The sequence below is a fragment of the Panthera uncia genome, chromosome D4, assembly GCF_023721935.1.
Source record: "Panthera uncia isolate 11264 chromosome D4, Puncia_PCG_1.0, whole genome shotgun sequence".
Lineage (NCBI taxonomy): Eukaryota > Metazoa > Chordata > Mammalia > Carnivora > Felidae > Panthera > Panthera uncia.
Genome location: NC_064807.1, coordinates 24,892,771 through 24,906,568, shown reverse-complemented (window position 1 = coordinate 24,906,568; position 13,798 = coordinate 24,892,771). Strand labels below are relative to the sequence as shown.

At 47.8% G+C, this 13,798-nt stretch overlaps 1 protein-coding gene across 2 annotated transcripts in view; it reads right to left on the bottom strand.

Moving 5' to 3' along the window:
- The window catches only part of NTRK2 (neurotrophic receptor tyrosine kinase 2), a 332,542-nt gene extending 320,658 nt beyond the window's left edge, over positions 1 to 11,884 (bottom strand). Inside the window, exon 1 of one of the 2 annotated variants that reach the window (XM_049653049.1) lies at positions 11,186 to 11,884. In XM_049653049.1, coding sequence (XP_049509006.1) covers positions 11,186 to 11,397 — 212 coding nt within the window. In that variant the 5' untranslated portion in view covers positions 11,398 to 11,884. The remainder of the gene's footprint in view (positions 1 to 11,185) is intronic. The other variant, XM_049653128.1, reaches the window with a different exon arrangement.
- Positions 11,885 to 13,798: the final 1,914 nt, after the last annotated feature.

Genomic DNA, 13,798 nt, shown 5'->3' with positions numbered 1-13,798 from the left:
TTATTTTATACTCTCAGAGAGGGGAAAACTTGCAGCCACATTTACAACATAGAAGCCATAAAGGAAATAATAAATTTTACTACAAAAAGAATTTAATTGTTTTACCAAAGGAAGAAGAAGAAATACCAGAACCAACATCAGAAGACAAGCAAAACATCAGGCAACATACACATTTTCTTTTTGTTAAATAGGTCTTATGAATCCATTTTTTGAGAAGGCCACCCACCTAACAGAAAAAGAAAATAGCTAAGGATATGACAAACAGGGTTCACTGAAAAAGAAATCCAAATGACTTACTCCATGTAAAAAGACTTCCAACCTGGAACATAATTACAGAATTGTGAAATAAAACAGTGGTGAATACTATTGCCCAGGCAAAGGTCAAAAGGTTTGGTAACAAATAGTATTGGCTGAGTTGTAGAAAAACAGGTGCTTCCAGTTTGAATGGCAGAATGAAAGAGTGTCATCTCTTTGCAAGACGCCTCAGTCACTATCAAAGTCACAAACATCTTTGCAAATGTCCCTGCAGTTCAAATTCTAGGAATTTTCCTATCAATAAAATCATGCATGTGTATAAGAAGTTTGTAGACAAGGTTATTCAAAAGGAGGCTGGTTCAGTAAAGAGCAGCCTATTCATTCAATGGATTACTGTGTTGCTGTGAAAAAAACAAGATTGGTGTACATGTGCTGATACAGAAACATTTTCAAGATATAGCGTTAAGTAAATAAACACCAACATGCAGCACAGTGGGTATAGCATGCCTTCATCTGTGTATAAACAAAAAAAAACAAACAAAAAAAAGACATATATATGCACTCATGTATGTGAGTAGACTCTTTCTGGAAGCTGAGAGATTAGAGAGTTGGAGTCCGCAACAGAAGACTAACTTTTCATGACCCACTTCTCTGTACTGACTGCATTTCTTTTTTTGTAAATTTTTTTTTTAACATTTTTATTTATTTTTGAGACAGAGAGAGACAGAGCATGAACGGAGGGAGGGCCAGAGAGAGAGGGAGACACAGAATCGGAAGCAGGCTCCAGGCTCTGAGCTGTCAGCACAGAGCCTGATGCGGGGCTCGAACCCACGGACCGTGAGATCGTGACCCGAGCGAAGTCGGACGCTCAACCGACTGAGCCACCCAGGTGCCCCACTGACTGCATTTCTTATCATGTTCATGTATTGCTTTAAAAAAGCTAATTCCTGGGGCGCCTGGTCGGCTCAGTCGCTTAAGTGTCCGACTTCAGGACATGATCTCACAGTTTGTGAGTTCGAGCTCGGCGTCAGGCTCTGTGCTGACAGCTTGGAGCCTGGAGCCTGCTTCCGATTCTATGTCTCCTTCTCTCTCTGCCCCTCCCCCCACTTGTGCTCTGTCTCTCTCTGTCTATCAAAAATAAATAAATGTAAAAAAAATGTTTTAAAGCTAATTCCTGGGGTTCCTGGTGGCTCAGTCAGTTAAGATTCTGACTCTTGATCTCAGCACAGGTCTCAAGGTTCCTGAGATCGAGCCCCACCTGGGGCTATGTGCCGACAGTGCAAGCCTGCTTGGGATTCTCTCTCTTTCTCTCTGACCCTCCCCCTCTTGTGCTCTCTTTCTCTCTCTGAAAATAAATAAATAAACTTAAAACAAAAAAAAAAGCTAATTGTTAATAAAATTTCATACAATAAAGTTAATGCATTTCAGCGAAAAGAGGTGTAAAAATCACTGTAAAGAATCTGAACGGTTCCCAGGCTTGAGCAAGCTTGGGTGAAAGCACTAACCTTTCCAAAGAAAAAATGTGTCACTCAGCATTGGTGCTGGGCAGTAAATGAAGGAGAGAAAAAGGAGTGTCCATCCAGGGGACACAGGTCCGGGCCAAAGTACTTCAAGTTCTGCATTCCCTTTGTGAAGGCGATCCCATTATGGAGATAGATGCCTTGGGCAAGCTTAGCTTAATGCCATTTAACATTTTAAATGCAGAATGAAGTGCCCTTGCTCTAATTCCAAGATCACCAAACAAGCTTCCAGTTATAATTTGTACTCCTTTACAGATCTACTGGTGTAGAAAACAACCTAATGCTGATCTGCGTATTTGGGTCCACATGATTGCTCTATGCCTTATTATATAGCAACGTAATGATGATCTGGATTGGTGTTTGGCTTTTTTTGTTTTTTTTTCTTTTGTTTTGTTTTGTTTTGTTTTGTTACTAAATAACAAAAACCAAACAACAACAACCAACTTTGGTCTTTAAGAGACATGAGGAGCCACAGGGCAGTTATAAGGCGTGACACCCTGGCACCTGGGTGGCTCAGTCGGTCAAGCATCTGACTTTAGATTTCAGCTCAGGTCATGATCTCGTGGTTCGTGAGTTTGAGCCCCATGTCAGGCTCTGTGCTGACAGCCTGGAGCCTGCTTGGGATTCTTGTCTCTCCCTCTCTCTCTGCCCCTCCCCTGCTTGTGTTCTCTCTCTCTCTCACTGTTCTTCTTGAAATAAATAAAGAAATAAACTTTAAAAATTTAAAGAAAAAAAAAAAAAGCTGTGACATAATGAGATCAGCATTTTACAAACACCACACCAGCACACATGGCACATGGGTAGAGAGTAAGCATGGCAGGGAGGAAGGTTCTGCAGCACTATAGGCAGAAAATGATGATTTTTCCCCCCACCAGGGACAGCTTACTCAACATGTACTGGTCCACCTGTACTTTTTAGTAATCACATCAACGAATCCACATGTTCGCGTCTGATCAGAACACCTGCCCTTTATATGCATGTTCTGATTTTTTCAGCTCCCCCGGTGGACAGGAGAGTGTGGATATGAAACCCACACCCCATCTCGCCGCCCAGGGCTCCTTCCAGTTATCCCAGGTACCTGCACGCTGCCACCTGTCCGGCTGTGTTAAGCTTGTCGCGCCATGTTCAGTGGGAATGGTGATGGTCCACCCACAGGCCCTGCAACCCAAGATTTCTTGACAGTCCATTAAAAGGGCTTTGCGGCCAGGTGCCTGCCTGAGGGGGCGTGTGCGTGTACGTGTGCGTGGGCGTGAGCGTGCATGCGTGGTTGTTGGCCGCCGCGGGGGAAGGAAATGAGAACCACCATGGGAAACAGAAGGAGAAAGAAGAGTGACAAGGGGAAAGCCCAAGCAAGAAGGCAAGGCAAGCAGTCCAGGCGCAGAATCTTCCCCAACGCTGAGCCTGGGGTGGCAGCTGAGGTGCTCTGGAGTGAACCCGGGAGCAGACTAGAAATGTGTCGAGCCTTGCCCGAGAACACAGAGGCCACCCCAGTAGGCTCCCTCTCGCCCAGCACCGCCCGCCGCTGCATACACGCTCACACATCAATCAACCGAGGCCTGCGATGGGAAGCGAGCAGGCAACGGTCAGAGAACTCGGCCACCGGTCCCTCTGCCACCCCGCAGGAAGGGACTCTGTGGCACATGCAGCGGACACAACTTTGGTGACCAAAACTGAAGTTCAGAAGAGCCTACCTACCTTTTTTAGACTGCATTCTGTTTCAGAGGCTAAAAACCAAACGTCCACTGTCTTTTGATTTAAAATCACACTCCTGTAGCAACTGTCCCCAAATGCCTCACTGATTATTTTGTTTATGTTGAGAACTGATCACAGAGGACGGACACAACGGGTCTCTGGCCAAGGGAACCAAAGAACTAACCTCTTACTACTTCACTCAGGTCCTCATCCAGAGAAACCCAGAATGATTAAAACAAAATTAAAACTCTGGGTGGGGATGTAATGTAGGGCCCGGTGAGTACAGTTAATAATACCGTAGCGTCTATTTGAAAGTTACTAAGAGAATAGATCCTAAAAGTTCTCAAGAAAAATACGCATAATGATGTGTGGTGAGGGATGCTAACCAGACTTAGGGTGGTGATCTCTCCACGACACATGCAAATACCAAATCATTACATTGAACACCTGAAACCTGAAGTGTCAGTTCTATCTCAGCAGAAAAAGGGGGGGGGGGAAGTCCAGGTGGTCTAAAGAAGTAAATCCTCAATTATTAGGAAACTTTTACAATTCAAGATAATTAAGTCTGAAAGGACCACACCTGGTGGAGTTTTATACATGCACTTGTATGTGTGTCTGTGCGTCCAGAGGATTGTTTGGATGTGAACATTCTAGGCAAGCATGGGGTATGGAACAGCAATAGGTCTTTATCTGCAATAGAAAAGAGACTCTGGGGGCGCCTGGGTGGCTCAGTCGGTTGAGCGTCCAACTTCGGCTCAGGTCCTGGTCTCCCAGTTTGTGGGTTTGAGCCCCCCCCACCCCCGCCCCGCATCGGGCTCTGTGCTGACAGCTCAGAGTCCGGAGCCTGCTTCCGATTCTGTGTCTCCCCAGCTCTCTGCCCCTCCGCCGCTCACACTTTGTCTCGCTCTGTTTCTCAAAAATAGATACATGTAAAAAGAAAAAAAATTTTTTTAAAAGAAAAGAGACTCTGGGTGGTGTGTGATTATTACCATCTTTATCTTATACTAGAAGATGCTGTATTCCCAAGGAATACACAAATCATTGATGTCTTGATAGTCTAACACATGGTGCAGGTAGAAATGGTGATGGACAGCAGGACAAAGACAGGGGGTGAAGCCCCACTCCACCTCCTTCCCACTGCCATGCCCTTTAACTTGTGACCTTTTATATGAATCTCTACACTTGCCTCAAAATTGCTTGTGCTCTCGAGGCCAAATCTGGGCAAGTGGGGCTGAGCAGACAGAGGCCTAAACGAGACACTGGCTAAGATTCTATCCCGAATTGTATCCTGCTCCACCAGAGAGGGCTGGACAAGCCAATCAACCTGACAGTCCCTCCGAGGCTCTCAAGACCTTCTCACCTACTTCAGACCTAAATAAGCAGATGTCTGGAGGGAGCCTTCCAGGTCCCTGGAGACAAACCTTGCCTGAATCCAGAGTTATGTCTCAGTGCAGGCCATGGACAACAGACAGAATGGTAGCAGAATGGATTCTAGATGGGAGTCGGCAATCCTTAAGCTTGCTCAATGGCTCAGTCATTGAGCTCAGCCATCAATCTTGGGTCAAAGAGAAGTCAGGGGCAAAAAAAAAAAAGAGCAGGAAAGAATAAGCATGCTCTGGCCACAGGTCTTTCATAGGCGCTAAGACAGACTTTGTATAAAGGGCTGTGGGGTCCTCCACTTATAACCACCCTTGACTGTGGCCAAGACTCCCAGGGCAGCAACTTTCATTCTGCAGCGTGTGCTCTGCCCTCCTTCCACACCCAACCTGCCAAGATGGGTTAGCATCCCTCACTGCTGCCAATTCATGAAGGCTCTTCTCCGCAGCTGGACTTTCGTGTATGAATTGCTTACAGATGAGGAAGGCTTGAAATTTAAAAAACAAAAACAAAACACAGTCATCTAAACAGAAAATGCATTTCTTCCCATGTGAAGATGAGGCCATTGCTTTGGGATCGACAGCTCACACACTTTTTAATTGCTCTGTCTCTAGTAGAGACAGCTTTGCACAGACTTGGCTAGACTATGCTTCTCTTCACATCTCTGACACTTTCTCAAATGGTGGGCTTGGGTTAGGTTCAATCAAGGGTGCAGAAGAGAAGGGAGGTCCACCAAAGTAAAGGCCACGGCACTTCCTTTGGACGCTGGGGGAAGGATCTTCCGGACCCACGATGTCTTTAACATATCATGGCCTTAGACTATTCACTGGCTTGGTTTGTGCTGAGAGCGCCAGAGCAGGCATTCCTGGGACCCTTCTCCTTCTGTGGTACCAATTCTGAGTGACCCTGTGTGTGACCTTGGACTCAGCAGCCCAGCACTAACGTGCGACCAGTCTTATTAGCGGCTCACATTTGAAGAGACATGCTTTGGGGAATTGAGAGCAGACACCAACACATGCACGTGTGACAGTGTCACCAAAGGCCATCAGATTCTCACATGACCCTTCACTTCATAACCGATGTATAAACCACATTATCTCTGCCACTGGAGCTTCATGAACTTCAGGGCCAGGAGACACTTGTCTGAGCACTGAATCCAAAACCCTCAGTTTACATCTGACAGGCTCAAGCCCAGATAGTAAGGGGCTGCTTCAAGATCAGGTCACTGCTGACTCCAGCTCTCTGTGATATTCGGGTCTTTAAATAAACAAACAAACAAACAAACACTCAGTACCTACTGAGTTAACCACTCAGTACCTATGCATGACTTTTCTTCCCAGGTTTATAACCCTCACAAGCACTCACTCCTATATCTTCCAGATCAATATTTACTGACTCCCCAGTCCCTTTGACAGCCCAGAGACCAAAGTGGTAAGAAGGCACCCTGATTATGTGAGATCTTTGCCTTCTTTAATGGAGATCGATCAGCAATCAAATGTAGGGTGGAAATTATCAGGCTACTGCAGGGCTCAGACCCCTGCCACCTGGGGGTGGGATTTGTGTTTTAAACCAGTTAGACCAAGTAGATTATGAAAATGGTCAATCGGCTATTAACCCAAGGTTCAGTTTTTTCCTCTGCCTTTCTCTCTCTCACACATACCAAATGAGGAAAACATGTGCCCTTCTAAATGATCTCTCCCAAAAAATCATCCAGTGGATTTATAAACATCAAGAGGAACCAGAATTTGGCATCGCACCAAGGGGCAGCAGGTTCAATGCCGCATTCCACCCTATGGTGTTTGAAGCCACAAGGAGCTCTCTAGAGAAGTGGTAAGTTAGTCTGGAGGGTTGAATGTCAGCGTGTGGCACTCAACAGTGGTTTAATAGTGTTTCTTTCCCTAACAACCAAGATGAGCAATGAGTTAAAACATGGCACTTGCTTCGTACCAAAGGCAAAAAAAAAAAAAAAAAAAAAAAAATCAAAAACAAAAACAGAAACAGAAACATACAGAAAGGAAAAGAACAAAAAAAGAAAGGAATTCCCCTTCCCCAACTGAACAAAAACTCTAGGTTTTATACTCTGACGACCCAGATATAGTCAAAGAGATCATACAGAATGTTCCTAGGGAGAAAGAGACCTCAATTCTTAGCTGTCTGGCCAACTTTTCAGCTTAGAAAAACGTCTTTACAAGGGAATATTGAAGCAGACACAAACAGAGGTTTATGGGATAGAAACAGTGAAAGATTTTAAACAGAACTAAACTCAGCTCTGGGGAACTGTGACCACATTATCTCAACTTCCCATTACTTGCTTGTAATAACACATAACCCAGGCCCTTCCCTTCACTCGAGTACTCTGGATTCCCATAAGGAAATATCACTTTTCGGAGAAGAAAAAAAAAATCAAACACATTTTCCTGTATAGTCAATGAGAGGTGATGGGGGGGGCGGAGGGAGAGAAAGTAGGGTCAGGAGGGTCAAGGCACTTTTCAATTGTTTTACCCAATGTAAGAAAAACCTCCTTAACGCAGAGATTGAAGATATGAAACTAAGAAGGCTCCACATTGTCTTGCTGGGGTGAATTCTGTAAGTACCTTCACTGGGAAGACAGTGCGTTTTCAACTGCTGCTTGCAAGTTGTATTAAATAATGAATGATGTAAATTAGAATGCCTTATTTATTAACAAGTCCAGTGTGGCTTATGTAACCACACTCAAAACTTACTCTGTGGCCCTTAAATGCGCAGAAAGCACAATCCAAAGTTCTAGAACCCCCCGTGGAGGGGCTGAGAGGTAAACATCAGACTAATAAAAACTGATGCCTGTCACTGAATGCTTGCGAATGCCAGGATTCTTGTTTTTAGTGCAATTAATTGCGGTGGAAAAGCTTACTAAGGTGAGGGGGCCAAAATCAATGTATTAATGACATAACATTACAGTCACTTAACCAAGCCAACAATTTATTGCACATAGAGGCTCTGGCAGCAGAAGCTGCAAATTCTATTTATGTTGCACTAAGAGGAAAAATGTTAGACTTGTCTCCAAATATGACCCCCAAATCAGAAACTAACACCCAAGAAATTCAGGAAAAAAGGCCATCACTGATGTCTATAAAATATAAGCAATATAAGAATGCATGCCCCCCTTTCACGACCATGTAAATGTACTTAGCACTCAACACCAGTGAATGTTACATTTAAAATGATTAAGGTGGCAAATTTTGTTTTAGGTGTTTTTGACCACAATAAAAATAGAAAAGTATGATCTGTTTTAACCGTGCCTTTTATCACTTGGGTGAGACACAACTTGTCCTTTAGAGAGCATTTTCGCACTCGATACTACAGAGACCTCAATGGCCAGTTACATAATTCCAACAGTAGGCTTTACTCTTGAATTCCACTTCTGTGCGGCAATGGTACTGTTTTTAAGTTTAATCTAGCACTGGATAACCATCTCAGAGTAAGAGAAGCTGGCACCTAGCAGCTGTGTGATCCTGGGCAGGTGTGATGCATCTCTACAGACAGGGAGAGGGATCCAGATATCGTGTTGATGGGTAAAGAGTACGAGACAGACACTATGCTAGGAGAATTTTTGATAAAACAGGCTCAAACAATGACTCTAAAACGAAATGTCAGGTAGGCCTAAAATATGCACGTAGAAACAAAAAATAAAATCCCATGCATATGGTTTTAGAATGTTCTACCAATGGGCTCTCTCTGAACCCTAAAAAAGCACAGTGGGGTAATTTCCCCGAAATATATAGACATTGAGTGATATACCGTTTTTAAGTGATACAGTAAACCGTGGCTTCAGCAAGTTCTAATTAGTTTACTTACATTTTCCCTATTTAAAAAACTAGAAACATAAAATTTCAGCTAAGCACCATTAAACTGGAACTTTAAAACAGGTTATTTCAGGAATACCATTGGATCTAATAACAAAGTAAAAAAAAAAAAAAGTGTAATTTGGTTCCAACTGGAGCTGGTATCCACTGGCCAAGAATTTAAAAGCTGTTCAAGCAAATATTACTACGTAAGAAAAAGAGCCAGATGGAGTCATATATGGATGACAGTGAAGCAAGTCCATTTAGATATCAAAACAGCAGAACTCAAAATAATTATACAAAGTGCTTCCCAAACAAGGGTTTCGATACATTTTACAGGACATCAGGGAACAAACCGGCTGGGCTCAAACAAAGCTGAGAGACAGAGCTGAGATACGGACTTTTTCTCAGAACGCACATCTACCAGCCCCATTACTGTCACTAAGGAGCATAAATTCTCCATCCCAAACACTCACCCTACACACCTCCCAACTCTCACTCTCGATGGATCTTCACATCAAAAGAAAAAAAAATAACAGTAGAAATGAGGAGCGCCACTGAACGAATAACTGACAAACACTTTAGTAAATAAAAAAAAAAAAAAGAATCAATTTTTTTAAAGCCGGAAAATAGGAACCTGCCATCAGCTATAAAAGAAACAACAGCAATTAGCAATTATGAGAACTGATATAAGAAAACTCAACTCAAGTCCACTGATTGCATAAATACCAGGCAGCCAAGACCATGAAGGTTTAAATGATATTTTTTTTTAATTTAAAGAGTTTTATTTTCCTTTTCTCCAATGATGGCTTTAAAAATATTAAAGTGGAAAAAAATGTTACAGTGAAAATGATGGGCCCTATCTCCTATCCTTCTTCATTATACATGCATCCTCTAATACAGAATTTAAAAACAACAAAACAAGACGTCTGACTGTATCAAGGCACACTCCCCCTGGTCTCAAAATAGTCCGAAGGGCTCTGAATTCCATATGGCTTCCTCCATCTGACTGCTGACATCTCATCTCGTGAAAGAGACACAGATCCTGATAAAAGGCCACAGACACTTTGACCAGGCGAATGAGGGCCAGCACAGTTGGGGCCCTACACACCCTCTCCAGCACTGCCTGCTCCAATCCTTGCCAAAAAAAAAAAAAAAAAAAATCCCTGCATCCTGGATGCAGCCTGACAGTTGGTCGCTCCCAGCACATCTCAGCTCTGCTAGGCCTGCACAGTCCCCTCTGTGCTGTTGTCATTTCCTTCTGCCCCAGCCTTATAACGTGAGCATCACCAGCAGAACGAACAACAGAGGCCAGGAAGGTCTCTTACTTACATTAAAAAACAGGTTATCTCAGTCAACTACGTTGGCAGAAACCAGGCGTGCGTTTTCTGGGGAGGAAAAAAAGCATGCGCACTCGCCAACCGGAAGGCCACAGCCCAAGCCCTACTTTTTGGGCTGCTTATCTTAACATCAAACACACCATAAGGAAAACTGGGAGAAACTTTGCCTTACAACCCTCCGCATGAATGAATAAAATCCCATGCCAGTGAAATACCGGTAATGGCATCCCCCTTGTGGGGGAAGGTACACCTCTAGGAGAGGTGACAGGGAAATGCTGGAGAAAGCACTGGTGAATCCCCACTTGGTAATGTACTTGTCACAGGGAGGACCGAAATATACAGTTCTGCTTCCGCATCAGCCAAGGGGCAAGCTCAAACATGCCCAGGTCCCTCCCAAAGTACTACACCCTGCTTTATCATCCAACCTGGTCCCGGGATACTATTCAATGGGCAATTAAGATTTATAATCCAAATGGTCTCAAAATTTTATCTCTGGGAAGTCAGGTCCAAATTAAATCAGCCCAGGCTTTTAGGCTTCCCACGAGCACATTTTCCCTTTCAAGAGAGCACATTTCAACACTCAGAACTTCTTCTCTTACAGACCATTTTCAAGGCCAGCTCTGGCTGCCATCTCCTAAGCCATATCTGATACACGAAATGAAAAAGGAACTTGGTGAACTCCAAACCTCAGAGAAAGATGTTAAGGGGGAGACTCTGAGATCCTTCAACAGATTTCAAAAAGTTCATTATTTTTAACCCTCCCCCCTCCAGTAAATATTACTGGAACTTCTCTTAATACAACATACACATAGCACCTTATGAAACAAAAATATCCAAAACTAAGTTATTGCATACGGAAAGCCTATAAAGCACACCCAGCAGGGCTTTGAAATACAGTGTATAAGGAATCCCTTCCCGCAAAGAATATATATATTTATGTTATTGACACATACAGTATACTTAAAACTTATTTTCAACTGTCCACTTCTCCCCGCGTTAGCAGCCTCAAGCCCGAGATACAGGTAACCGACAGATGGCCCAGCCCTGCATCTCCGATGTCTGACTTCTCCCCAGACCTCCCCAGACTTGAGACAACATCCATGCCCCGACAGACACGTCTGGCCAGCCCCAGCCCGAGGTACCAGGAGAGAAGGAAGGAGAAAGAGCACCGGTAACTCACATTTCGGTGATGTTCTCAGGGTCTGCACTATTAGGCTCCAACCTCGGAAACGCCACGATGCCCGGAGAAGGGTCGCTGCACCAGATCCGAGAGGCGGTGCACTTGCAGGACGTGGGACAGGCGAGAGCGGCCCTCCAGAAGCCCACAACCAGCCAGCAGAAGCCCCAGAGCCGCGCCATGGCGGGTCCATGCCACCTCGTCCAGGACGACATCCCTAGCCTCCAGTGCCAGCCCGAGTCAGACTGAGTACGTGTCCCCGCGCTGCACCGGCCGGCTTCCCCTGCCCCTGCTGGGCGGCCTGTGCCGCGCTCGCCGCTCCCTCGCCCCGGTGTTTGTAGCGGGCGCGCAGAGCCTACAGTGGCCGGGGCTGAGCGTGTCCTGGCGGGCGGCACCGTTCACAGTGGCCGGGGCATCTCTGGCCGCCTCACAGGGGGCGCTACCGCCGCTCGGAGCTCCGCGGCGGCCGCCGCTGCATGGCCCGGCGCGCCGAGCACCGGCCGGCGGCGCTGCCGGCACTCCCCGGGACGCAGGCTTCTTCCTAGACGCGCACTGGAATCCGGGACGCACCTCGGGGCTGAGAACAAACAGACACGCGTTAAGACTGAGGGCAGGACCCCTTACGAAAGCGCGCTCGCGGCACCCCCACCCTGACCCCAGCCAGGGGATTGTGGATGGATGAATGCCCAGCTCCGGCCCCAGAAATCAACTTGCCCCTCGATGGCACTGACGCCGCCGGGGCCACCGATGTGCCTCCGCCTCTCTCCAAGCCCGAGGTCGAGGGAGGGGAGATAGGGCAAGGGTTCCCGAGACAGGATTCCATGGCCCAGGCCGGGCGAAGGACCCTTGAATGGGGGACGCGGAGATTGCCGGCGGCGATGGCTCCGCGACGGGGCCCCCAATGATGCTGCAGAATCCGCCACGGCCGCTGGGCGCAGGGGGCGCGGGCAGGTGGCGCGGCGCGTCCCACCTGGGGAGCCTCCGCGGCAGCCCCGGGGGGGACAGCGAGGGCCGAGACGCCGGAGGGCACCGTCCGCGCTGCTCACCCGGGCTCCGGCGCCTACCGCCCGCCGGCGGCGCCTGGGTGCAGGCTCCTCCTGCCGCCGGGCACTGAGCGCGGAGAGCGCGAGCGAAGGAGCGAACGAGGCTCCTGCTCCAACCCAATTCCGGGAGCCGCCGCCGCCGCCGCCGCCGCCGCCGCCGCCGCCTCTGCTACTGCTGGCGAAGTGACGTGAGGGCTGACGCAGAGCAGGGGCAGAAACTCCAGAAAATTAGTCTGAAATCCAAAAACACACACGCTCATACACACACAAACCCATAACACCCTCCAGACAAAAGCAACAGGGAGGGGAGGGGAATCTGGGGGCGAGCGGGGAGGAGGGAAGCATCGGTGCCACTGGCCGGGAGCAGACAGCAGCAGCATGTGGGAGTTCATACACGCGCACACACGCACACATCCTGGCCGGGTAGACGCGCGCCTGTGTGTGTGTGTGTGTGTGTGTGTGTGTGTGCGCGCGCTGTATGTGTGTGCATTGAGATCAGGTACCTCCGAGATGGACCGTTCCACCGCTCGACGCCTCTCTTCCCTAATTCACACCGCGGTCTCTTCTACAATCGCAGTAGAGGCTGTCTCCTTTTTTGAAATGGAAACCGGGCTCGGTTCAGCTCTGAAAAATGCGCTGATTCTTATTATAGGAATCCACCCTCCCCTCTCCCTCCCCGCTGCGTTCTCCTTTCCCATCCTGCCTAAAAGGGAGGGCGAGCTAGCCTAAAAATAAATAAATATTGTAAACACCAAAACGTGTTCAGCATTGGTAACCAAGGATAACCGCCCCCATTCCGGGCCATCTATTTGGGAATCCGTGGTTTTGGAGGGTCTTCCTGTTGGTGCTTTTGCAAAGGGAGGGGAGTCTCCAAATGCAACTCTAGCTCTCTAAGTGGGTCTTTTTCCCGCTGTGTTCCGGCATCACACGCCCGGGAAACAGAGACATGTGAGGGGAAGGGAGCGCGCCTGACGCGTATTGGGTTCCCTTAAATGCGCGGCAGCAACCCTGGCCTGTCCGATGTGTGGCGCCGCGTCATTTTCTCTCATCCTTCAGCCTGGCGGTATGCAGCCGTTCCCAGATCGTCGCTTCACTCCCCGCGATGCCCACCCCTCCCCCCGCGGGGCACCCCGAGCCCTCGCTCCCCTGCCGTACCTTGCGCGTTTTCGTGTGTGCGCGGGTGTGCGCGAACGCGTGCACTGCGCCCGGGCTGCCCAGAGCACGACAGGCATCCAGCTACCGGCAACCCCGGCGCGGGCAGAGCCTCGGGGTCTCACTAGGGACAAACGAGGCGATCCGGGAGGGTCGGGTGACAAACCGTAACTGCTCTGCGGGTGCAGTTAAATGATGGCTGCGGGGCATTCGCAAGCCTTGTCTGAGAATCCGTCTTCCCATTTGCGGCTCCGAGTCTATTTTTCCGCAGTCATTTAAAAGGGAACTGGGAAAATGCACCGCAGTGCCTGACACTTCCGAGGGCTCTGGTGCCCCCGCGCGGGGAGAGAGCGCCCCGCACGTTCGGGAGCACCAACACACTCCCGCGGCCCCGGCGGGCACTGCGCTGGGGGCGCGCTCT